Source organism: Ambystoma mexicanum, chromosome 6p, assembly GCF_040938575.1.
Source record: "Ambystoma mexicanum isolate Mex_15411 chromosome 6p, UKY_AmexF1_1, whole genome shotgun sequence".
NCBI lineage: Eukaryota > Metazoa > Chordata > Amphibia > Caudata > Ambystomatidae > Ambystoma > Ambystoma mexicanum.
Window position 1 is genome coordinate 268,222,902 of NC_090935.1, and position 23,999 is coordinate 268,246,900.

Here is a 23,999-nt window from a genome sequence, read left to right on the forward strand (position 1 = left end):
CCATGTCACACGTGTGTACCCTGACCACCCAGCTCTCCCTTTCATCTTTCAGAATTAGATAATATACTGGAGCCTGGGGAAATTAATTCATTAAGCACAGTTCAAATGGCCATGAGGCTCAGGTTGGTAAACTCTCACTGCTGAGACTGGGTAGAGGCTGCATGTTTTAGGTTTCTACCCTGGCAGATCAACTCTGACTTTAATCATTCTTAGGTAGAAAAAGTCAGCAGTGGTGAAGGTACTATATTTATCTTTGCAAAACAGAATATGGGAATTATAAGAACTGAAAAGTAAATAACTCAAGTTGGAGGTTAAAAGATTGTAATGAGGGTATCTGGTCTGAAAATAAAGGGAAACAGAAAATTAGCAATGTTGAAAGCAAAAATAAATGAAGCAGTGGATTTAATTGGATACAATGACACACAATAAGCATCAACTATACATAGAAAGAAAATACATCGGGCGCCAGCTTCAGTGTGGACAATGCTGACAGGGGACATCTATTATGGCTATTATGGCTATGATGGCTATTATGGCTGGGTGAGCTATGGATGATGAAGCAGTAGCAGCTCATCAGGGGATATCCAAGGTTTTTCAGTAATAAACTAAAACCTATTGAAAAAAATGGCACGTCTACGGGTGGCCGTTATTGATGGGAAAGCCAACCAACATTAAGGGTATCACTTGCCTTGCTCTTAAATAGTGTAGGACATGGCAAAAGCATATCCATAAAAAGACCTAAGAGGTGAGAACAGGTCCACACATATAAAGGCTTAAAGACACCCCTTTTCAAACCAAATTGGATGAATGCAAACATTGACTATTTAGCACATTCTAATAAAAAGCTATTGCATTTGAACCTTTCATATAGCTACACGAGTAAAGTATTGATCTCTGGCATGAGGGCATCAAGCACTTTGCAAGTTGTAATCCCACAGGAGGGCTGACTCGCAGTCTTTCTTCATTCCTAAATTTATATAACAGGTTTGTTTTAAAATTGGATAATGATAGCACCTGTTATTAGAGTGTTCTGGAGCTTCAGCAGTCTGACAAGAAGCCCTGGCTAAAACCAATATATGTGGCATTTATCGAACTTCACATGGCCTTCGATGCAATTTCCAGACAGAAACTATGGGAGAAGCTAGACAATTGGAAGTGTCCGAATAACCTCTTAGGGCCCATCAAACAACTCTATTCAAACACCTCAACAAAGATCAGATTGTCTAAAGAAGGCATAACCACTCTTGACATCCAAACAGCAAATGGTCTGAAACAGGGCTGCCCACTGGCTGCCAAGCTGTATAATTTATTTACCGCAGACATCGAGAATCATTTTCAAACCGATGCATTGAACCCTCTGAAGATAAATTCAGTACCGGTGAAAATTATGATGTATGCAGATGAAATCATCTTACTTGATAAAACAACCTCTGGACTACAAAATAGCCTATTTCAACTTGGTGAATACATGGAACTGACTGAACTTTCTATCAATGCACAAAAAACAAATGTCATGCTCCTAGTGAAACAGCACTTCAAGAGGCACACATGACTGAATTTAACAATCAATGGAAATCAGTTAGACGAAGTTAAAAAATTCAAATACCTGGGAATTTACGTCAATCTAAGTCAGAAAAACAATGGACAACCAACCTCGAAGAAAAGACACAATCATTAGCAAGGCAAGGTTGTGTCCTTCACCACAAGTATGGAAAATTCTCTTTTAAGCCTGTAATCCATTACTACAGGCACAAAGTCATTCTGTCCATTACTTACGGTACCGAAGCCATGCTCAACGCACAATCCTACAACTGGACGAAACTCAAAGGAATCTTTTAGCAAAAGATCCTACAGCTGCCGCCGACATATCCCATACCCAGAATAAGGTATGAAATATCAGCTCAGTCAATCGACTCAACTGTTCTTTGGAAACAATTTGACATTCTGCTCAAACTAATATTGGACGAGAAAACTCCTGCCATCCAAATCCTAAGGTATCACCCCAATACCATGAAGAATTCTGTCCTGCAAGCATGGAAAGACAAACTAATCCAACAGCTTGGGAATGAAGACATCTCACTCGAATTATTAACTTTGTGCCCACAACATGCACAATAAAAATGTATGAGAAACGATTGGATAAGAACCATCAATCAAAAAGAAAACTACCGGATGAACTTAAGCTGCCACACAGACATACGAGCGCTCACTGGAGCACAGCTTGTCAAAAACGTCCAACTGATTCTGCAGACCCATCACAGTCTTAGACAATGAAAGAGCGTTGTCTGCAAATAGAAGGAGACTCCATGTGTATGTTCCCAAACTCGAAGCATCCTTAGCTGCTGCATGCCAATGCAGGAACCATACTATCAATATATAATAAAAATAGCAATGGGGATAATACACATACCTGCCTGACTCCAATACCTATAGAAACCAGGTCAGTAGTCTCTCCACGTGGCTCCCAACGAATCCACGCACAATTGTCAAAATACAATGGGCCTCATTACGACCCTGGCGGAACGGGTTAAACGGCGCCGTAAAAGACTGCGGCGCCGTTCAACCCGTTCTGCCACATTACGAGGTCCCCTCGCGTGACACGTTAAGCACGCCTGGGAAAACCAGGCGTGCATACCGGGTCTCGCGAGGGGAAGACAGAGCAAACAACGGGCCATCTCGTAATGGCCCGTTGTTTACTCCCTCTCCCATTCCCATTCAGCCCTATGGGGGCTGAAATGGGAATGGGGATGAACCGTGTCCGTGTCCTCGAGTGAGGAATTACTGGGCCATCCAAACTCGGAATGGTCCGGTAAGTCCTCATTCCGAGGACACGGACACGGATGCGGTTTTGCCGGCAGCCATGCCACCAATAGCGGCATGGCTACTGGCATACCTCGTAATGAGGCCCAATGACTTGATAGCATTGCTCAGGGTTGGGGGGGGATACCCAATTCCTCCAAAAGTGTCCATAAAAGATCCCTCAGCATGATATCAAGGGCGTTTTGGAGACCCACAAACACCAGGTACAGGCATTGGGAATTTAAGGTTACATATTTCTGTCAGATGAGGTCCAACCTCATCGCATGGTCTGACGTAGCGAACCCTGGCCTGAAGCCCACCTGGACATGCGATAGTATACCTAAATTGCTCATCCAATCCTCCATACGGAGGAGAAACAGCCTCAAATACATTTTTGCTATGGAGTCTATAAAGGAAACCTCCCAGATGCTCCAGGCATCCCATACCATGCTTTCATGGTATGTATGACTGCCATCCCAGGTCATACAGCCTTCAGCGTACATTCTACTTATTTCCCTGAAAGCCATAAAGCATCAGCTGTCTTTTTAACCCTCCATGTAACCGGACCTTTCTGGTAATCAAAAAATAATACTTTGTGCTCCCAGGGAAATTACTCTTTGCATCTAAAAACCCAATGCAGCCACAAAAACCTATCAAATGGCTTTCTATTCCATTCTCACCTTCAGCCCTTTGCAATGTTATCACAACTTCCCATATGCGGTTCGCTTCTTACCCCCTTCCATGACCTAGGTCATCCAGCTCTGCAAATCAAGGGACTCTGTAGCTGACTAAGACATACAAGTAGGTAAAATCTGCATTTTCCGATTTTCCCACAATGAACCACACATTTCCTAATGCCCTAAATGTGTCTGCAATCTAAACCATTGTTGAATTCCCACATGTTAGTTTTCCCTTCAATGAACTCCTCTCTTGCATACATAAAGCACACCACTACATAATTATCAGTGCTACAGATTGTACATTGCACAATACATAGTATCCATGCTACTGCTACTCATGTTGCTGCCTACTGTGACTCTAAAATGTGTCCATCTAAAACACAAAGCAACACTAATTCCTATTCTTCTAACTACATCAAACACATACTTAGTTGCAACATTGCATCTAACCCAGTTGCACCATGGCCTACTACAATTTACATAGTATGAACCTCTTTTCTGTATTGGGACCTAAAATGTCTACCTCAACAGCAGCTTTTACCACACCAGCCCAAGACCCTTGGAGAGTCTGAAAATATTGATTGTCATGGTCTTATAGGAGGAGAGGAAGCATACAACTTCGAACGGTCTTTAACATAGAGTAGGACATGTCCATACCGAGCATTATGAGCAATGGTAAGGAGTTTGAACACAACTTTATTCTTAACCGGCAATCAGTGTGATTTCAATCAGTGTGATTTTCTTAGGAGCAGAGAAATATGTCCATCTCTTGCGGTATGTATTAATCCTCCCACAGTTTATTACTCTACCTGAAGTAACTGCAGTATGGATTTAGAGGCACTACCATACAGGATGTTACAGTAATCCAACCTGAAGTTAATTTTTGCAAACAATTGTTGAGCAGTAGTATTCAGAAATAACTGGTCTCATCTGTTTGAGGAGCCTCAGCAGGAATTGAGGGCATCTAAGTACTTTGTTTACTTTTGACCTCAGGGCTAGAGTAGAATCTAAGACAACACTACAGGTTTTAACTTTAGTTTATGCTGTATAGGGTGCCCAGTCCGCATAAATTCAGGATAGTTAGGCAAGGCTTCTGAGATGTTACATGGAGATGCCATTAGCATGATCTCAGGTATTTCCAAGGTGAAGCACCAGGCAGCTCGCAAACATCTATCTCTCTATTTATCTAAAAATAGATTGAATACAGGCAATATTGGTCTCAGACTCGTGGCGGAGATGAAAGATGGTATATGACCTGCATAGTTTTGTAATATCAGCTCAAGCTCTACCAAGAGGTCTTGGAGCCTCCTCATTTAGCTATTAAAAAGGATGGGAGAAAAATACAATCTTTGAGGAAAGCTAAAATTGACTCATGAATTTCTGTTACTGAGGAGTGAGCTATTCAAGCTGGCTGCATGCTCAGATAACAAAGTTAACTCCCTAACATAGTAAAATAGTAGGAAGAGCTCAATGTTAGGAAATGCTGCTGAAAGACCAAGTGACATAAGCAGACTTAAATGTACCTGATCCACTATCTTTAAAAGATGACCTTTTTTTATAACAATGTGCCTGCTCCATATCTCTTCCGGGCAGAGACCTGATTGAGGATCACCTAGTAATTTGAACGATTCAAGGTGAACTTATATTTATGAAGTGGCCACACTTTCCAAGATTATCAATTGAAAAGGAATATTAGTAATAGGCCGACATCTAGCACACTCTTCTAGTAATTTACAGTTTGCATCTTCAAAGCAATTGAAATAGTTAGGGTTCGCTCCCTGCTATGCACATGTGTATCATATTAGTCCAGGTCTGGTTTCTACATAATGGCGTTACCAAGGCTTGTTTAAGGGCATCAGGAACATGACAGTCTCTAAAGGAGGCTTCCAAAAATGAAAATGTACTAATGTAAGGGGTCAAGTAATTAGCACACTCTCTGATAATAAATAAAGGACACAGGTCACTGGAACAGTTTGTAGGTTTTGAAGAGGCTACAAAATATGTAGTTTCCTCAGTTGATATAGGACAGAATACAAGCAATTCTGCACCATCAAGGCCCAGTGCTGTATAAGTTGATGGGGCCCAAGTAAAGACATAGATGTATACACATTTCATTGAAGCCATTGTTGTAGATCATGTGCTTGGACATTCCTATAGAAATCAAGCAATGCTCTGTCAGCATAAACAAGTTTGCCTATATTTTCTGAAAGATAAATGTGCCCTTTTCAAATTAGCCCTCGTTTCCTGCTGTGAAGGTTTTAGAAAGACAATTGCTTGAGTAATGAAGCTGCTATACTCGTGCTATTGGAATCTTGCGACCTAGATTGTAATACATGCTTTGACACTTCACCAAACATTTTGGCTACTAGTCTCATTGACATGCATGGGTAGGATCACATTGTGTAAACCGACAACATATACCTGTGCACAGCCTGGACTTGCATGCTAATTTACAAAATCATATCTGTGCGTTGTGCAGAGGGAATACATTGAATATTGCTTCTGAAAAAGCATAATGCAAAAAAGAGCACTTTTCCTATCCAGGCAGGGAAATAGCGCCTAGAAAAGTCAGAAGCGGAAATCTTGCACACCTATGCAAAGACAAGTTGGTATACAGGCAAGTTGGTATATAGAATGTAGGGAAGTGAAACTCGTTGAAGAAAAACTGATGAAACATGCAAATTAGTCCCTGTACATTTGCCCCAACACCAAGTATTGCCAGGTTGAAACAGGCCAAGGTTATAACTAGGTAAAAGGAGTTGTAGACTTGCTTTCTCTTGTGAATCACCATTTTATGGCTGGAATGTAAGTGTGTCCTCATTGACATTGCATGTACTGAACCACTCGTCTAGTAATTCACAATTTGCATCTTCAAAGTAATTGCAATAGTTAGGGTTTGCTCCCTGCTGTGCACATGCTGTATCATGTTTGAGACCGTGATAAGGAAGCATGCACCTGTGTATCAGTGCACCTCATTCACACACACACTTGTGTTTGGGCATTTGCATGTACACCCCTTTTGAAAAATCATGTGTCTTTTTGAAAGTACCCAGATGCATTTTCACTCCCAAAATTGCTTGATGAATTTGAACCTTTGTTCCACAAATTGAAATATGACAGCAGTCTGATGTATATATGTAAAAGAGGACACAAACAAATGTTCTGTGTGCCCCCAAGTATTGTTGCAATAGTATGTCCTCATTCTTTTCTGCATAACATCCTGCTTAGTGCAATCCAGTCTGAACAGGACCCCCGTTTAGTCGTGAACCAATCTATCAGAACAACCTATGAAATCATGCATTTTGAGCATATTTAGAGTTTAATGTAGCACTCAAGCTTTTAAGAAGTTTTGCAATTGGGTTTGGGATATGTACATAACAGTTTCAGACTGATATAATTTTCTGAAATTAGTGGAGGGAATGGTTAGAGGCTTTAAGAGCTCAGCTGTTCCAAGTAAACAAAGGGTATATTAAAGGCATTATATTTTGCATCTTCCATGACACTTTGTCTCAGAGAGACATCAACATCATCTCTCTCATTTCTTTTTGTAGTTAATTGATTTTTATTGAATCTCTCTCTCATTTCTGATGGGAAATATATGCTTTAAAAAACACACTGTAGAGATGTGTGTTGATCTGACAACTAAAAGATACAAAGAAGCAGTCAACAATTACAGTCGACAATAATTGTATTTCCTTGTAAAATAACCATCAAAGATATTACTCACAAAAAAAAAACACAGGCATATAACAGATTACCACTTGACCTCTAACCCACCATGAGAGCACTTTCAGTTACTTGACGTCCACAGACACTCACACCGCACAATTAAAGCTCTGTGGCTACTCAAATAATGGACCTCAGTCTGATGAATGGTTGCATTGGACTTACTGACCTGTCATGAACTTGCATTATTGTAACATGATCTAATGCATTGGCACTGATTTTACAGACCTCAGACGTATGTGTGAGGAATTGCCATTTGGCTAGGGGGTAGATTTGTTTTAATTTAATACAATGATGCAGGTTATTCCATCTTTAAAAAAGGTAATCTACTGAGCAGATTCCCCTTTCATAGTCCACTTATTTTAAGAGCTGGGGGACAAGGCAGGCTAGCTTTAGTCCAATAACCTGTGGACTGTTTACTACTTTGATTGATTCTGGAGCACACCTGAGAAGGATCCACTGGATCTCTTTTGGGAGAGTTGTGCTTTCCAAAGCCATCAACCGCTGTGGTGGAGAAGGAGCAGTCCAAGGCAGAGGAAAGCTCTTCTCCTTACCACTCCCTGGGTACATTGGGTCTGACACTTGCTGTGGACCAGGACCTGCCATTCTGTACCAGAATATCTCATGGCTGAGAGAGCAGACCCTGAAAGGACTCACCCTGCCCTCAAGCCTCTGAATTTGGACTGACTGTATCTGGAGTACCTGATAAGCTAAGGCTCCCTGTTCTGCCACCTTGAAACTGCCGGATTACTGTCAAAGCCGAGCTTGACACCACCGATGTGAGGGATGCTGCTGGTGCTACTTTTCGGCACTCCTCCGAACCTTTGAACAAATGCATACATCTTTAGCTCACTCAAAGGTGCATCATATACTTTCTGAGCCCATCACCAGCTAAGTTCGAATCAACTACTCTATCCCGGAATCTGAATCTCACAGCAGGTGAGTTACTTGCCGACTCAAACCAGGGGTTACACCACTACTTCAACCAGCAAGCCCACGAACTGCCGCTTTGCTGAACAGCACATCAAAACAACAGGATCACTGTTTTGACAAATGCTGCCTGATGATTTGAATCACTGGAGCATCCCTCATTGATCCTTCCTGTCAGTTAAAACCCGACTCAACCCTTCCACAAAGAAATTCTGGTGAGCGCCCCGACTCGCTTGACTGAAAGCCCACTTCGAACAGCACAGAGCTACCGCATCCAAACTTGCTTGTCAGCCACTTGCTACTTGTTCACACATGATCCAACGTACCCAAACTAAGCTTGATCCACTCACATCATTACTCGAAGCCAGGCAGCTGTTGAACCGCCAAGAACCACAAGAAGGTATTGTTGGCTATTAACTGCCACCTTGGATCAGCTTTGGAACCTACAGACTGATTAGGCCACCAAATTACTTTTTGAATCCAAGAAATATATATTTTTTAAGAACATTGTCGTTTTTATTTGCCTTAAAGCTCTGATGCATTATCCAGAGTGCTACATTATGCCATTTTTGCATATTTGCTACTCTTTCATCAGGGGTGGGTTTTATGTAGTCATTTTCTACTTACTTACTTCTGCAGATGGTGTTTTTGAATAAAGTATATCTATTTTTATAGACTCTTGTTTGGACACTCCGTTTATTTTGAAATATTGTGATTCGCTGTTTGGGTTGCACCTGGATCACATTCACACACCTCTTAAGAGCACAGCCTTCTCTATGCCCACGTTACCACAAAAGGCGCAGAGGTATATCTCATAACTGTGTGTGTTTGACCTTTATGAATGTGCTGACTCTTGGTTTGTATAAGTGTGAGGGATGGGTGGGAATATATTTCCTTACTCATCCTTGTAGATCCAAATTGTCACAGTACAGAGATCAGATTAAGCCAGTCTTTATGTTTTCAGACCTAATAGAAGTATATCTGCCATGGAACCTGCCAATTACCCACTTCTAAGTAGATTATGTCGCTAATTATTTTATCAATTTCAGTTGGATGAAATGTTGATCTGTCGCTGTCCACATTTGACTCATTCGGCCTCATTATGTGTCTGGTGGTAACCGTGCCGGTAAAGCCGGCAGGTTGCCCCCGAACCTGTAATGAATTACCGGCACCTGACTTCCCAGTGGCTGGGAAGTCAGGTGCCGGTAATTTTGTAATTAACCATTCCCATTGAGTCCCATAGGACTCAGGACTCAATGGGTCCCATAGGACTCAATGGGAATGGGGAACACGGAAGCACTGGCACCGTTAATAACGGTGCCAGTGCTTCCTTGAAACTCTGTGGGCGAGTGGCGTTCTGCCCGCAAGGTTTGACCCTGGCTGGTCGGATGGCACCCGCTCGCAGAGTTGTACTGTGCCAATCCAGAAACACCGGTGCTGATAGTCTTACCAGCACCAGTGTTTCCGGACCAGCACAGTCGTAATGAGGCCCATTGACTTGCATTCACAAACTGAGACATCTTGCTGTAGAGTTCAATATGCTGTCCACCTCAACAATGTATAACTCCGCAAATAACCCCTGCACCCTATTATTATTATTTATGTATATATTTATTTATTGTTTGCTTGTTAGGCGCTTATACAATAAGAATATACTGTTTGAAAGCACCCACATGGCAGGGAGGGAGGGTGTGAAATACAATTACAATGACATATTAAGAGCAAAGGTAGAGGAACAAACCTACTATGCCATGTTAGTATTCAGAACGTGCAAGTGCAGAAAGGAAGAAGGAAGAGGGGGTAAGTGCTAGGGAGTCCAAGCTCGGGGGTGAGCCATGGACGAAGTGCTCGGAATGTTGAGTGCTAAATGGCCTGGGCCGCGGGAGGTGGAAGTGCGAGTCTCCAGGGCAGGGGGTGTGTGATGCAAAGTCCTGTGGATAGACAGGCACTGAAGGGAATTGGTGTGGGTGGTCAAGGCCCGACGATGCATAAGGGGCAAGGACACCAATACACCTGTGAAATTATTATTATAATCATTATTATTATTATTATGTTTATTATTATTATCATTGTTATTATGATGATGGCACCTTTCCACTATTGTTTTTCTCTCTTCCGACAGTCATCCTTCTCTTGTCTCTATTGAAATATTGTTTATTTCAAAACTCTGCACTGAATCACAAACCTCCCATGCAATTCTCCAAAATCCCCTTGCAGACACCAGGTTTCTTTAAGTTGATTCAGGCAGGTTAGGGAAGTAAGAAATGATAGTGCAGATACACACACTGACCTGAATGACAGTGGATTAACATAAAGGCATGGGTCACTTTGTTCAGGTTTACTCCACAATCCATTCTGTTTTATGTTTATCTCACTCAAATGCAGTTTTACAGAGCATTTTACAATGGGATTGCGCCATTATAAAATGATTCTGTGAATCAGGACCTATATTTTAGATATTACTGCTACAACAGCGCCTTCTGTAAAGAGCTCCCCCGCGACCTTTCTGTATGAACAAATGCTGAAAATAACATATTAACAGTGCAAGATGGACAGTAGAGAAATTACATCTATAAGGGAAGAAATCACATCTTTTTAGAGTGTCATTTTCTAGGTATGTATGGGATTCATAAGCTGGGAAGAAACTGAGCAGCACATGTAGGAGTCAGAACTAGAGGTGTTCAAATATAGGGTGCATGGGCAGCAGAGCTAGCTGGCATGGGTAATGGAAGATAGAGGGTCTCCCATAAGTGGCAAGATCTTGTCTGAAGAGGAGGACCTTCAGGCCCTTCCTGAAAGTATAGAAGACGTATTGCAAGCAGAAGAAGCTGCTATTGTTTATGCGTAATCAGTACTCCCTGCTCAATTGTTTTACATGTATGAAAACAAAGAAGCTAACATTAATATCTGTTCCCTTTACAAATACATGCTGCTACATGAAAAATATCTCAGCGTTCCTATACCATGGGCCTCATTACGACCCGGGCAGTAACCATGGCGCTATTAGCGCCATGGTTGCCGCCGGTAAACTACCGATTCTGCCATGGTGAATGGCGGAATTACCACCCCATTCCAAGGTTTGCGGGGGCGGTAATTCCCCATTCACCATGGCCCTTCTCCATTCCCATTTGAGCCCCCATAGGGCTCAATGGGAATGGGGAAGGTGGTAATTATGGTACCGAAAATTGCGGTACCATAATACCTCAGAATTGGGCAGTAAGGGATTATCGGTACTTGTGCCCTTACCGGTACCAGTAATCCCTTACCGCCCGGGTCGTAATGATGCCCCAATGTTTTTCCATCCTGCCAAGCAAGACTCATTGAAAGTAAATGAGGTTCAGCATGCAATGATGTTTTTTTTTCTTCAGATCAGATTGACTATTGAAAAATGTAGCCCATCTCATACAAGGCCTGAAATGGAGACAATATCATCCAAATTAATAAACTGAGACGGGCGCCATCCATCTTAGCTGAGCAGTTTCCTAATATAATCAGACAGTGTTAGCTTGAGTCGTTCGCCATATCATCTTCTGGAAGACACATTTTTTTTTACTGACACCGTATTTTTTTCTATGAAAACGTTTTATTTTTTTATTCAGTTATTAGTTCAACGTTTATGATAGTCATGCTCCCAGGCTGCACTTTTCTTTAATCGCCATTTTCTTCTCATTCATCTCCTGTGCTGTTTTTATGCAATTTTAAATGGACTGTACTCGCGGTGTCAATGTAGAGATGTATAGAGAGCACAATGGAACATCTGCAAGGTTGTGCGTTTCTCTTATAGCAATGGGTGCCACTTTGTGAGCATGTTTTCTTTCCCAACAGGTCCAATGCAGATTGCAAGGATTACCTGTAAACGGGGGTCTTGCTAGGTTTGGAAAAGATCCGGGGCTACGCTAATGTTGAGACTGTCGGGACTTGGGGCTAGCTAGCCTTTTGGTTGTATACCCTGAACTTCCATCCCGGTCTACCACTAGAAGACCTGGGGCTATAACCCGCTCAGCCCCCCTAGCAACACCTCTGCCTGTAAAATAGTGGCTTGCTAACCCTCGAGCGTATCATCCTTATAATGTTAATGTGTGGCATTTCAATGTCTTCTTGCTAAATTGTTGTCAATGCAGATGACTTGGTTTAAAGAACCAGTTAAAAGGAGTCTCTTCTCGCTTCAGGGAAGTCGTTTCACAAAAATGCTTGGGGTAGCGGAAGTGACATTGCACACCTGATGACATCACAGGAAGTGATGTCACATGACCTTTGATCTGGATAGCATCAGTTCCTCTTTAACCTTGGTAACATCACCGAAAGTAGCTTAAAGACGTAAAAGAAAATACACAATTGTAATTATTTTTAAATACCAACTAGGAACTAAAGCAGGCGAGAATATTTTAGATACCAACACATTTTAACTAGGGTGCTACCTTCATATTGCATGGATTGGGTCACGATATGATAAGATTAGACCGAATAGAATCAACATAGACTGAGACACTGCCATATATATGTCACTTCAGCATTGTATGTCCAGTTACTTCCAAATAATGACAGTTATAGCTGCATGCCAGGAATTGCCATTATATGATAAGTAGAGCCCCTACATTGCCAGTAGCTGCAATATTACAGTACCCAAGAATCCAATACATGCAATAAACCAACAATGCACAGTAGCATTAATGCGTTCATTCATGATAATTATTTGTTATTTATACAGTGCTTTCCTCCATGCACTATACATAGCACATATTTAAATATGATTATCATTCTACTCAAATATGGAACTTATTTATCAACTTTAGAAGGATGAAAGGCTGAGTTGGCCTTGCCTGGTTTCCAAACTGCAACCTGCAGATCACACATAGATTGCAGCAGCAAGTGCTCAACCCGCCAAGCTATTTTACCGCTTTTCTATTAGAAATCCAATTCCACAATCAGAACACATGTCAAAAATGGCTGCACAATATATGCTAGACACATAATAACACTTATTATATTTTCTGTAGCTTCGATAAGGTACAGTAAAAAAAAAAAACATGCTGCAGAAAGACATACATAGATGGGCTGGTTGCACCAAAATGACAATCTAACTACGTAATCTAACTACGTAATAACACTTATCATGCTACTTTATCATAGACGCCAAGAACAATATTTTTCAGATCTCGAAGTACCGCTAGACATTAAGAAAGTGACCATCACGCCCATCCCAAAGAAACATAATCAAGACCCCACAAACCATAACAACCTTTGTGCAATAACTAATAGCCATTTTATTTCTAAAAATACCGGATAAAGCCTCTACAAACCCATTCCAAGCTTTTGTGGAAAACAATAACAAGCTGCACTACAGACATTGCAGTTTTCGTCCATCACACAGTAGCCGGACTGATCTTCCTGAACTAAAGAAACACATGCTGTAAATCATGGCTAGGGGTAAGGCTGGAATGTTGATCCTGTTGGATCCAACAGTGGCATTCGATCCTGTTGTTCACGAGCGACTTCCAAATTATTTGCAACAACAAGGGAGCTGCTCAGAGAAGGCAGTAGAGTGGATTAAATTCTTTCTGTCTAATAGAGTCTCTAATGTGAAATGGGGCGAAGCCACCTCTTCGACCACACATATTAAATATGGAGAACCAAAGGGTGCATCACTATCGCCCCTCCTTTTCAACTTGTACATACGTGCATTTTGTATTTTACTGGAGACATTAGAAGTTTTCTTTTCAAACTATGCCGACGATATACACAATTGGTCATCGAACTAAGCAGCGACTATCAGCAAGATTCTCGAACACTAGAAAACATGTATAACGCAATTGGTAACTGGTTGTGCATAAACTGGCTTTGCCTAAATGGTAATAACATAGAGCTTCTCATCTTTGGCTCTCCTCAGGCTAAGGCCAAATTGGATATAGCCTATTCCAACTTTGTAGTACAAGGAACTAAAAACACAAGAGAAAGTGTAAACTCTAGGAGTTTTTATAAAAGCGTTGATGAACTCAGACTCTCATGTCCAAAACTATTTGAGATGAATGCGATCGATACGCCCCTACGTCAAGAACAAAAATGCAGTAACTATTGCTTGGGCCATAATTCTGTCGAGATTGGACTAAATCTTACTTTATGGTACAACTAAATCCAATGTGAAAACATGCCAGCTAATTCAAAATGATGCCATTCACATCGCCATGAATACCTTGAGGAGGTCACATATTACAACCATCAGGAAAGATCTACATTGGCTCACGATACCACAACAGATCAATTTCAAAATGGGTTCTATAATACACTGGTCTCTGCATGGTAAGGCTCCTAAGTATTTGAAAAACACTATTATACCATACTGTCTGGCAAGAGACCTTTGTTCATCTGATCTGGATCTGAATCTGATACAAGAAATAAGATCTAAAAATACCAGAGGTCTAGGTAGATCCTTTTGGATTAAGGCCCCAGCTTTTTGGAACTCTCATCCTTTATCAATCAGGGAAATCACACACTGGAATTGTTTCAAGAAAATATTAAAAACAAATGTTTTCTGCAAACATTTTGCTATTCTGGAATTAACCTGTGAAGACTGAATGCCTTGTCCTGTCACTATGTTTGTACTTCTGTGTCTACATTAGCGCCCCAATGCCTGCGGGCTCTGGCGCTTTAGACATAAATAAATAATTAAAAATACCATGCCATAGTAAGGAAAAGCTATAGTGGCTGCACCAGAATGCCAGTCTAGCTAGGTAATTACACTTGTCATGATTGCTTTATCAGAGATGCCCAGTACAAAATGGCAAGCCACAGTAAGGAATTGCTAGACTAGCTGCATCAAAATGCTATTCTAGCCACGTTATAAACACGTATAATGCTTACTTCATTATATATTCCCAGACAATATGCCGTGACACAGTAAGAAAAGGCTTTACTGACTGCACCCAAATGCCAGGCTAGACAGGTAATAGCACTAACACTTATCAGGCTTTCTTTTTATAGATGCCCAGTAAAAATGAAATGTCATTCCACAGTAAGAGATTGCTAGAACAGCTGTACCAAAATGCCAGTTTAGCCACTAATACATATCATGCCTGCTTTAGTACTGTTCACATATATGTATTAGCACACCCCTCTCCTACCCAACCCTTCCGACATATCCCCTCTTTCTATCACACTCATCTGCTTAACCCCCAAATCAACTCCTCGTCCCAGTATTACCTCAATGTCCCTATTCCTTGACCCAGTACTTATGCATGAGGCAAGGTGCTTCAAAGACAAGTACTGGGATGAGGAAGAGTGGGACTAGAAGTAATAACGATTATTGGTATGTAATCCAGAGGGCAGAAGAACACGACAAACAGAGGATGAGAGAAACCTGAACAGTAGACACCAAGAGGAGTGAGATAAGAACACCACAGAAGGCTCAGAGACTAGTGATGGGGACAGCAGACAACAGGGCAAGCAGAGGGTGAGGAAAACCAGGGGCACCACAAACGTTAGGCATAGACAACCCGGAGAGCTGAAGGCAACAGGAAAAATGAGCACAGGGCACAAAGGGTCCTGAGAAGCACAGAACCCATATGGGGAGTATAAAAACACATTGCAAAAATGTGGGTGAGGGAATCCGAGTCCAGAAATGGGTGGGGCTCAGAGAAGCTGAGGGAGTAGAGTAATACAGAGAAGGCAAGGAGCTCAGAGGGCACATAGAACGTGTGGGGCAGAAGAAGAGGCAATTGATACCAGAATGTTCTCACAGTAGGTGAAGATGCACAGCAAATGCAGTAAGTAAAACATTTGGAAAACAATGTATATTTAAGCAGAACTGTCCATGTGTGTCATTGCACCCCATCTCTACACAGCAGGAAAGCCATCAGTGTCTTTCCAGTAGGGTCTCTTAATTATCTGTCAAAAGTGAGGTGACAGCGGGATGAGGCCCACGAACTGGAGATGCAGTATTTCAGTTATCTGCAGCCATGACACACATATTCAGAGACAAACCAGAACCTGGAGATGGAAGTAAGACAGACGTGCCCAGAGACATTCAAGTAGCTGCAGACATCTGTTTTGTTATGGCAGACAGGGCCCAAGGTTCGCTCCCAGTTACTTTTCCATGTGCCTGAAGGGAGCGGGACATTATTTGGCATCGTTCTGCAGCTGCAGTTTCGTGGACTGTGTTTCCACAAAACAAATTGAAGTACAGGAGAGGTTCCTATCTAAGGACATCTCCTGTGCACCCAAATGGAAAATAATTTCTTGTCGAAATCAGAGTGGCTTCAAAAAAAGAATTGTTCTATTTTTGAAATCCGAACACTCCCACAGGTCTCGCAGAGGCAGTGGGATGCAGGTGGGATGCCAGGGTTCCCAGTTGAGACCTCTAGCAGCCCCCAAATGATGTCCCTGGGACACTTGCCTTATACCAGACTAGGTGCCAACATGCAGCCTGGTGGCGAGAACCTACCAGGCAGAAGGCAGGCGTGCCTGTTGACCAGCGTACAATTGCACAGGGAAACAGGACACCACCTCGGGGCTTCTCCTGCAGACAACGTCCACCTTCCTCTGCATGTATAAGGCAGGCACCCCGGAGAGGCAAGCTAAGAAACACTTCAGGGGTGCCATAGAGTAGGTGGGACGGTCAGCACTGCTACCACCTCCTACACTTCCTGCACCCTCCATTCATTAGGAAGGTACACATTGGTTTCCGCTACTCAATTAGAGGTGGTCAAAAGTCAATTTGCCAACCTTTGAGAACTAAGCACGACAGTCTGATGGTCAGAAAGTCATAACACCTTTGAATCATAGATTAACTTTTAATCCTATTATTTAGTACTGTACCCCGAATTGAGTCATTATAGGTTCTGCCTAAACATAAACATTACCGAAATCTCCATTAGAGAAAGTTATCACAACATATTTTTCATTTAAAACATGTTCAACAAAGGTGTATGTCCATTCCACCTAAAAAGCAAAATCCTATGTTTCTCTGTACCCCCACCCACACCCATCACTCGCAGCTCTACTCCAATGTAGTTATTCCGCTATTGGTTCATGATGAAAGAGTGCTCCCAGGCTCCCACTGTTACCCATCCTCCTTTACTTGGTGGGCATCCCATTACTTGTTTCGGGGGGATAGCTCAGAGGCAAAGTGCTCACCTTGGAAACAAGACGACACGGAGCAACACAGGTTCGATCCTGCGCCACAGGTCCTCACTTAGAAATCTAGGGGTATTAAGCGCGCTAGAAATAACCAATCATATCATAGGCACCAGCTAACCATCAAATAACAATCAAGCTTTTGACTGGATTGTCTACATTATTAAGTAATGCTATGTTATGACCATTTCTAAGCCACATGGCGCTAATATGCTGCTACTATAGGTGGATAGTTTTACTGCTACTAATCGGTTGTCTTAATTTCTGTAGTCAATAATTTGCTTTTTGATGCATCAACACCTTTTATCTAATGGCAGGTGCTTGATTAAAACTAAGAAGAACGATAGAGCGAAACTAATCATTCCCTTTTCGTTTGTCTAGGGAGCGAGCTCTGAACACATCCCAGTCGGGATCCCTACAGCTGACCGTGGGGAATCTGACCCCGGAGGAGACCTACGTGTTTCGGGTGGTGGCCTACAATGAATGGGGTCCTGGCGAGAGTTCACTGCCCGCCAAGGTTGCGACACAGCCGGAGCGTAAGTATTACGAACGCCACACTGCTTCCATGCGTTCTGATTGGAAGCAAAGGTTAATTGCAACGATGCTGCCAGAACTCAAAAGCAAATGATCCGTGCTGGCTAAATTTATGCACACGTAAATGGAGTAGTCCTATTGAAATGTACCTTTCTTTTGATTACGCCCCCCATTCTAACTGAGAGCAGTATACATGTTCAGTTGTGGGGGGTGCTCCCTCGCCTAAATGCAGCCAGGCCATACCATTAAACATGGTCAGCCTAAATAGAAGCCCCAAAAACAATAGCCTTGTACGGTCTCTCTATGAGAAAACTGGATCCGCAGAAATAACATAATTGGATGCTTTGTGCCACCAAATTGTGACTGAATAAGCTATATGTGATATGTAAATGTGATGCGTCATTCATAACGCGTCTGAACACAAGTGCTTCTAGGTGCAACAAGACATGGTAGTGAGACATAGGGAGGGTGAAACAAACAAGTGTATTAGGGCTTGTGTCATTCAGATCACCCCAGTGCTGGGGGCAGGGGAGAGGAGAAGTGCCTGTGGGAGGGACGGGTGAAGTGCGATCAGGGCAGCATTGCTCTGAGTAAGTGCAGCGGGGGATCGGCTCTGGGTAGTGCAAGGAGGCAGGGGACTGTAGTGTTACAGAAACAACCCCTAAGTGCACGGAGGGCCGGAGGCAGTGCAGGTTCTTACAGGTCATGGAGGAGCCTGCTGCCCATTGAGGGCCGGAGGCAGTGCAGGTTCTTACAGGTCATGGAGGAGCCTGCTGCCCATTGAGGGCCGGAGGCAGTGCAGGTTCTTACAGGTCATGGAGGAGCCTGCTGCCCATTGGGTTCAGAGGGTGGCCAGGCGACTGGTCAGCGCAGCAGACAGGTAGGTCAGCAAGGGAGAGAGGAAGCAGAAGTGAAAAGGAAGGTCTTGAGCTGCTTCCGGAACCTGGTGCGGTCTGCACGAGTTTCAGAGAGGAAGGGAGGCCATTCCACTGGGTATGGATTTATTGGGCCATACGATTAAAACATAAATAGGAATCCAATGTGCATTGATGTAAACATGTGTATTATTACATTCTCATTCCTCCAGTTTCACAATACATTTTGTTTGAGTGCATTGGCCTTGTCGTGCTTGGATGTATTCAATAAGCACAGATGCAAATACATTTGCACACATGTATATGTTGTATACATGTGCAAATGGGGATAATTGTGCCTGAATCAATGCACATTACTACACGTATGTAACTCATTCTAAGAAGTACAGCGTCTCTGTGTGCCAATAGCAGGTATTACTTAGTATAGGCAGAGGCAACCATTACCATGTTTCAAGGGGTGCTTAATGTCAAGCTTTAAAGGATTAACCAAAGCCAGGGCACAAAGCATGAAATACAAGAATTAGCAGATACAATAGAAATTGTAAAAGAAGAAGCAATGTGTGAGTGACATGCAAGCCTGATAGTGACCGAATGTAAAGTTTGTTTGCTACATGGGTGAGATGAGTGGGCTAAAGATCTTCTCATATATGGGGGCTATCAAATAATGGGTCTCATTATAAGGTTGCTGGTCCGGGAACTAAGGTACCAGTAAGCATGCCTGTACCGTAGTTCCCAGACTTGCAAACTACGAGTTATGCTCGCGGGTGCCATTGCGGGCGCTAGGTCTGACCTGGCAGCCGTACCGGCACACGCCTGCAGAACATGTTGGATGCACCGGCACAGTTTATAATGGTGCCGGTGCATCCGGCTTCCCCATTGCCATCGAGCCCTATGGGGCTCAAATGGAAATGGGGAAGAATATTTTCCAGCGCCCAGGAATGGGCAATTACCGGGTCCGACAAGGTCATAATGACCCGGTAATTGGCCATTCCTGGGCGCCGAAAAAAAATAATACTGGCAATGAGGCCCAATGACTGAGTGGAACGCTTAGTTAGTGAATGCTGAGTAGCAGACAGAAACAGATACCGGTAACCAAACTGCAGAGATTGGAACTGCCTCATGAATCTGAAACTGTACAGGGAATCTGCGACAAGGTTCTAATGAAAAGCTGTACTGGATCTTGAAATCAGTGATTCAGTCAAAGAAAACTAAATCAGATGTTGCAAATAAAGTACAGAACAGAGCAATGCAAATGGTCTGAGAAGACAATGACAGAACATACAAGAAATTCCACTTACCAGCAGATGTATCCCTCACCTAGTTACTAGCACTAATGAGCTGGTAGCCCCACCTACACTGGCATTTATTTAAGGCTAACACAGACGTGTGAACTAACACCATAAACTTACAGAAGCCACTCACAGGGCCAGGGTAGTCATGAAAGCCTAAGAGAAATAGAAGGCTATCACAATAACAGGGTCCTGGAGAAATGCTTTCTATTATAGCAAGAGGGAAGATAATGCTGTTAAAGTATTATGGTAACAGTCATCTGGCTGCATGAAAAGCGGGGAGATACACCGGGACTTGGACCATGTAAGGAACCCACAGAGAAAGGCTTCAAGCTAGAACTTACAGTAAAGAAGAGCAGGCCTGCAAGCAGGCTTTGGTTGGAACCACCAGGCTACATACAAAGGTTCAGGCTTTAGTTTTTTCACCTCGTAAGAGTATGGGCCTTTTTTCCCACTCTTACATGTGTTTTGCTGTGTGTTGTACATTTTGTGCTCATAGACTGTGGAGTCTCACCTACTCCACAGGCATCATCTTTTTACTGTGTGTCACACAGCACCTTTAGTGCAGTGACACAGGGTTGTCTTTTTCAGACTTCCCACTTTAAACTCCATAATCTGAGACTGACTACTGTCTCTCAGAACACGTAAAGTTGCCATTGACTTTACTAGTCCTTTTAAATTTATAGACCCTGTACAAACTATCTTCCATAGAGTACTCAAAGGGTTAATAGTTATCCCTTTTTGTCTGTTTCTCATGGAACACTATTTTGTTCCCCTTTCTCTAAGATTTGGTTGATGACAGTGGTATCTACCTTTTTTTTCCTACCGCGGACTATGAAAATAGCCTTGGTACTGTTAGAGGCTATGGTGGTCGCCTTGAACTTTAATCCGCTGGACCACTTTTAATTTTATTTGGTTCCGGCTGGGTTTATTTGCCATTTCTTTTTGTGAAGGTCTTTCTCATGATTTACTCTGCGCGCCGAACCAGGTTTGGTTCCTTTGTTTGCTGTCCTTTGGCAGGCCAGGTGCCTGAGTGTCTGGGTGGACAGGATGTGAGGGAGGGGTTTGAGGCTCCAAGCACATGGTCTCCTTAGAGACCCAAGTCACACTCTATTTTGATTGGCTAGGTGGCTGTCCTGCCAGGACAGGCACCCTGCGGTGTGATTGACAGCCAGGCTGTGTGAATGGGGGAGAACTACTTAAAAGCAGGTCTCTGGGACTTGGTAAGCAGAGTTGCCACTGGATCGAGAGAACCAAAGAGAAGCTGAAGGAAGAGGACTACTGCAAATACTGAACCTTCCGGTGGAACTCTGCTGCGGGTCCGAATTGCCTGAAACTTTAACGACAGGGAAGATCTGCAAGGAATGTTCTCCCCTTGAGCTGGTGGGATCAACCAGTTCGCCATACACCAAGCAAGGCCTCCCTCCCCTGGTCGAATTTGCTCTGCATCGCTGCAGTAAACCGGATAGCCAGGAGGACCGGACCCTGTTTGGGTTTTAAGGAGCACACCTTTTAGTTGTTGCTTTGCTCTGCTGCAGGTTTCTTCCCTGGGCAGTGCAGGATCCTCCAGTCTTCCTCCTTCTTGTCAGTCCGACAGTTGCTTCAGGAACCATGATCCTGCAGGACCTGCCAGGAACTTTTGCCTCAGCTACAGCATTCTTCTTCTACTAAGGTACCGTTCAAATCCGGTCATTCGTTCTGTCCGACCGTGGTGAAAGTGTTTTAAATTGTTCGCTAATCTGAGGGCTTATCCTTCCCTACTCTTTTAAATAACCTTTCTTCCAACCAACTTCGTCTCAAACTTTTGGCAAAGACTTATCCGCAAACTACTCTGAACTGTGTGATCCTCCGCAAAGACTCTGAACCATTAACATTGGCCCAGGCCTATTGATTTGAATCCTAGTTGTAGTAAGCCTTTTCTAGATTGCCCTGCCTATTACTTGTTGGTGCTGATTGATTTTTAATAACCTTGTCTTTCTCTCCCTTTTTAAATTGCTGGAGTGCCATTTTGCTCACACTTCATTTTAAGCTTAACTTGTCCAGAATTGATTGGGTGGTGTGTAGTGTATTAAGATTGTGATATTCTGCTGCTTTATATTAGTGAACTGTTTTATAACTGATGGTGTAAACACATTTATATTCTTTTACTAAGAAACCCTGAATCAGTGTTTGCTGTAACCATAGTAATTGGTGTCCTTTGTGTAACTTCTGATACTACTCACTTTACTCTTGAGATAAGTCTGGCTGCTCAGCAATCGCTACCACTTTACTGTGTAGTACAGGCTTGTACCAAATATGAATTTGTACCTGCACTTGTAGTCATAATTGTGTGTGGTGTTCCCAAAGGGTACTGCATATGATTCTGCCTAACATCTTCTAATCAGGGTAAAAGTGCAAGAGGGAACCAATAAGCAAGAAGTTCAGAAACTGGAGCCATACTTGGTTCAGAGGTCAGAGGGTCAGAGGTCCTAGAGGAACAGCAGAGTCTAAAACATTCCACTCCAGGGTGAGAGAGCTTATAAATACTGGGGCACATGTGACTCCACTGCAATCATTTAAATCTCCACCTCGTGATGAGGTAGTGGGAAGTGCAGGAGCTATCCAGCTCAAGCCAGAAACATATAAAACCCCTGTGATTTATAATGTTTCTTTTATATCAGAGGGAGAGGGACCATGAAGCACCTTGACACATCGAGGAGGATTGCAGATTAGTGGCAGGGAACTTGCACTTCCCAAGGGCACACAACACTGATGAGGAGATCCCATAAAGCCGTCTGGGGTAACCCACGATGGCAGGATGACTCCAATACAACCCAGCGCAAGCGTCCTGGCCACATCCCATAGTCATGTGATCACACGATATGTTTACATGTCCCAGGCTTTCTGGACCTCGCCCATATATTAGCCACAGCTTGAAATGTCATGCCTTCCTCAACTCGGGGGGCTCAGTGCTATGGATGGACATCTCCAAATAATGGCCATGCTTAGCTGTGTCTTCGCAGTCTGTTGCCTATACCGGGACTACAACCACCAGAACATAAAACAATCAAAAAGTCTTATGGAGCAACTCACACCTTACATGTAAAGAATTATTTAAAATACTTGGCACCTTATGGCTAATCAAACCCGCTGCCTGCATTCATGGATAAAAATTATCAAAATGTAGGTTGGCCTGGGCAAGGGTATTGAGCCTGTGAGTGGGGTGTCCTAGAGCTCCCAGTTTCAGCTGCTCAAACTCCCAGGCGAGCGACCCGCGTGCCCTCCTATCTCCATGTACTTGATCTACTACAGCAGGTGCTTCGATACTCAGAAGGCTTTCAGAGACGCCAGGGATTGCTGGGAAGAGCAATGGTGATGCAGATCCTGCCAACAGGACATCATGAGACTGATCAAGTCATTGTGAAGGGGCGGAGGTTCTGGTCCAACTCTAATGCAACACGTGTGTAAAGACTGAAGCACCTAAAAGGAGGCTAAGGAGAGATATGTGCGAATAGTCGAGAGAAGGTAGCATCAGATCACAGGAAGGAAGAGGAGGCATGCCGAGAGCAAGCACTTAGGGCATCACTATGAGAATGTCAGTATTTCCAGGGCAAATACCGCCGTACACATTTGCTGTTACCACCACTCAGTTTGGTGATACCTCTGCCTAATAATAAGTGGCAGGGCAGTGGTGTTAATCCCCATTTTAAACTCCCATTGTATTCCATTGGGGATTCAGACCATTCACTGCAGGCAATAGTTCCACCCATGGGAAAGCTCTCATTTTATTTTCAAGGTAATCTAAGGTACTCTACCTGAAAAATCCTCCCGCATTGGACTAGAGATTTGCACTTCTGCCTCAATTCAAACATCGCAATATGGCTTTGTGGGCAAAATTGTTCTAATTGAAGTAACACCAATTTGTAGTACCACACCACCATTCTCGTAATGAGGCCCCTTAAATTGCTTAAAAAGAGGGTGCATTTAGCAATATTCACTTATGTTCACCCCCTGCATGCCTTACCCTTGCAAGCCCATTTCTCGCATGGCGCCTTGAT

At 43.1% G+C, this 23,999-nt stretch overlaps 1 protein-coding gene across 5 annotated transcripts in view; it reads left to right on the forward strand.

The window, feature by feature from the left end:
- The window catches only part of DCC (DCC netrin 1 receptor), a 1,439,988-nt gene that overhangs the window by 1,071,089 nt on the left and 344,900 nt on the right, over positions 1-23,999 (forward strand). For all 5 annotated transcript variants that reach the window (XM_069626983.1, XM_069626984.1, XM_069626982.1 and 2 more), the window contains exon 9: positions 17,646-17,800. In XM_069626983.1, coding sequence (XP_069483084.1) covers positions 17,646-17,800 — 155 coding nt within the window. The remainder of the gene's footprint in view (positions 1-17,645; positions 17,801-23,999) is intronic.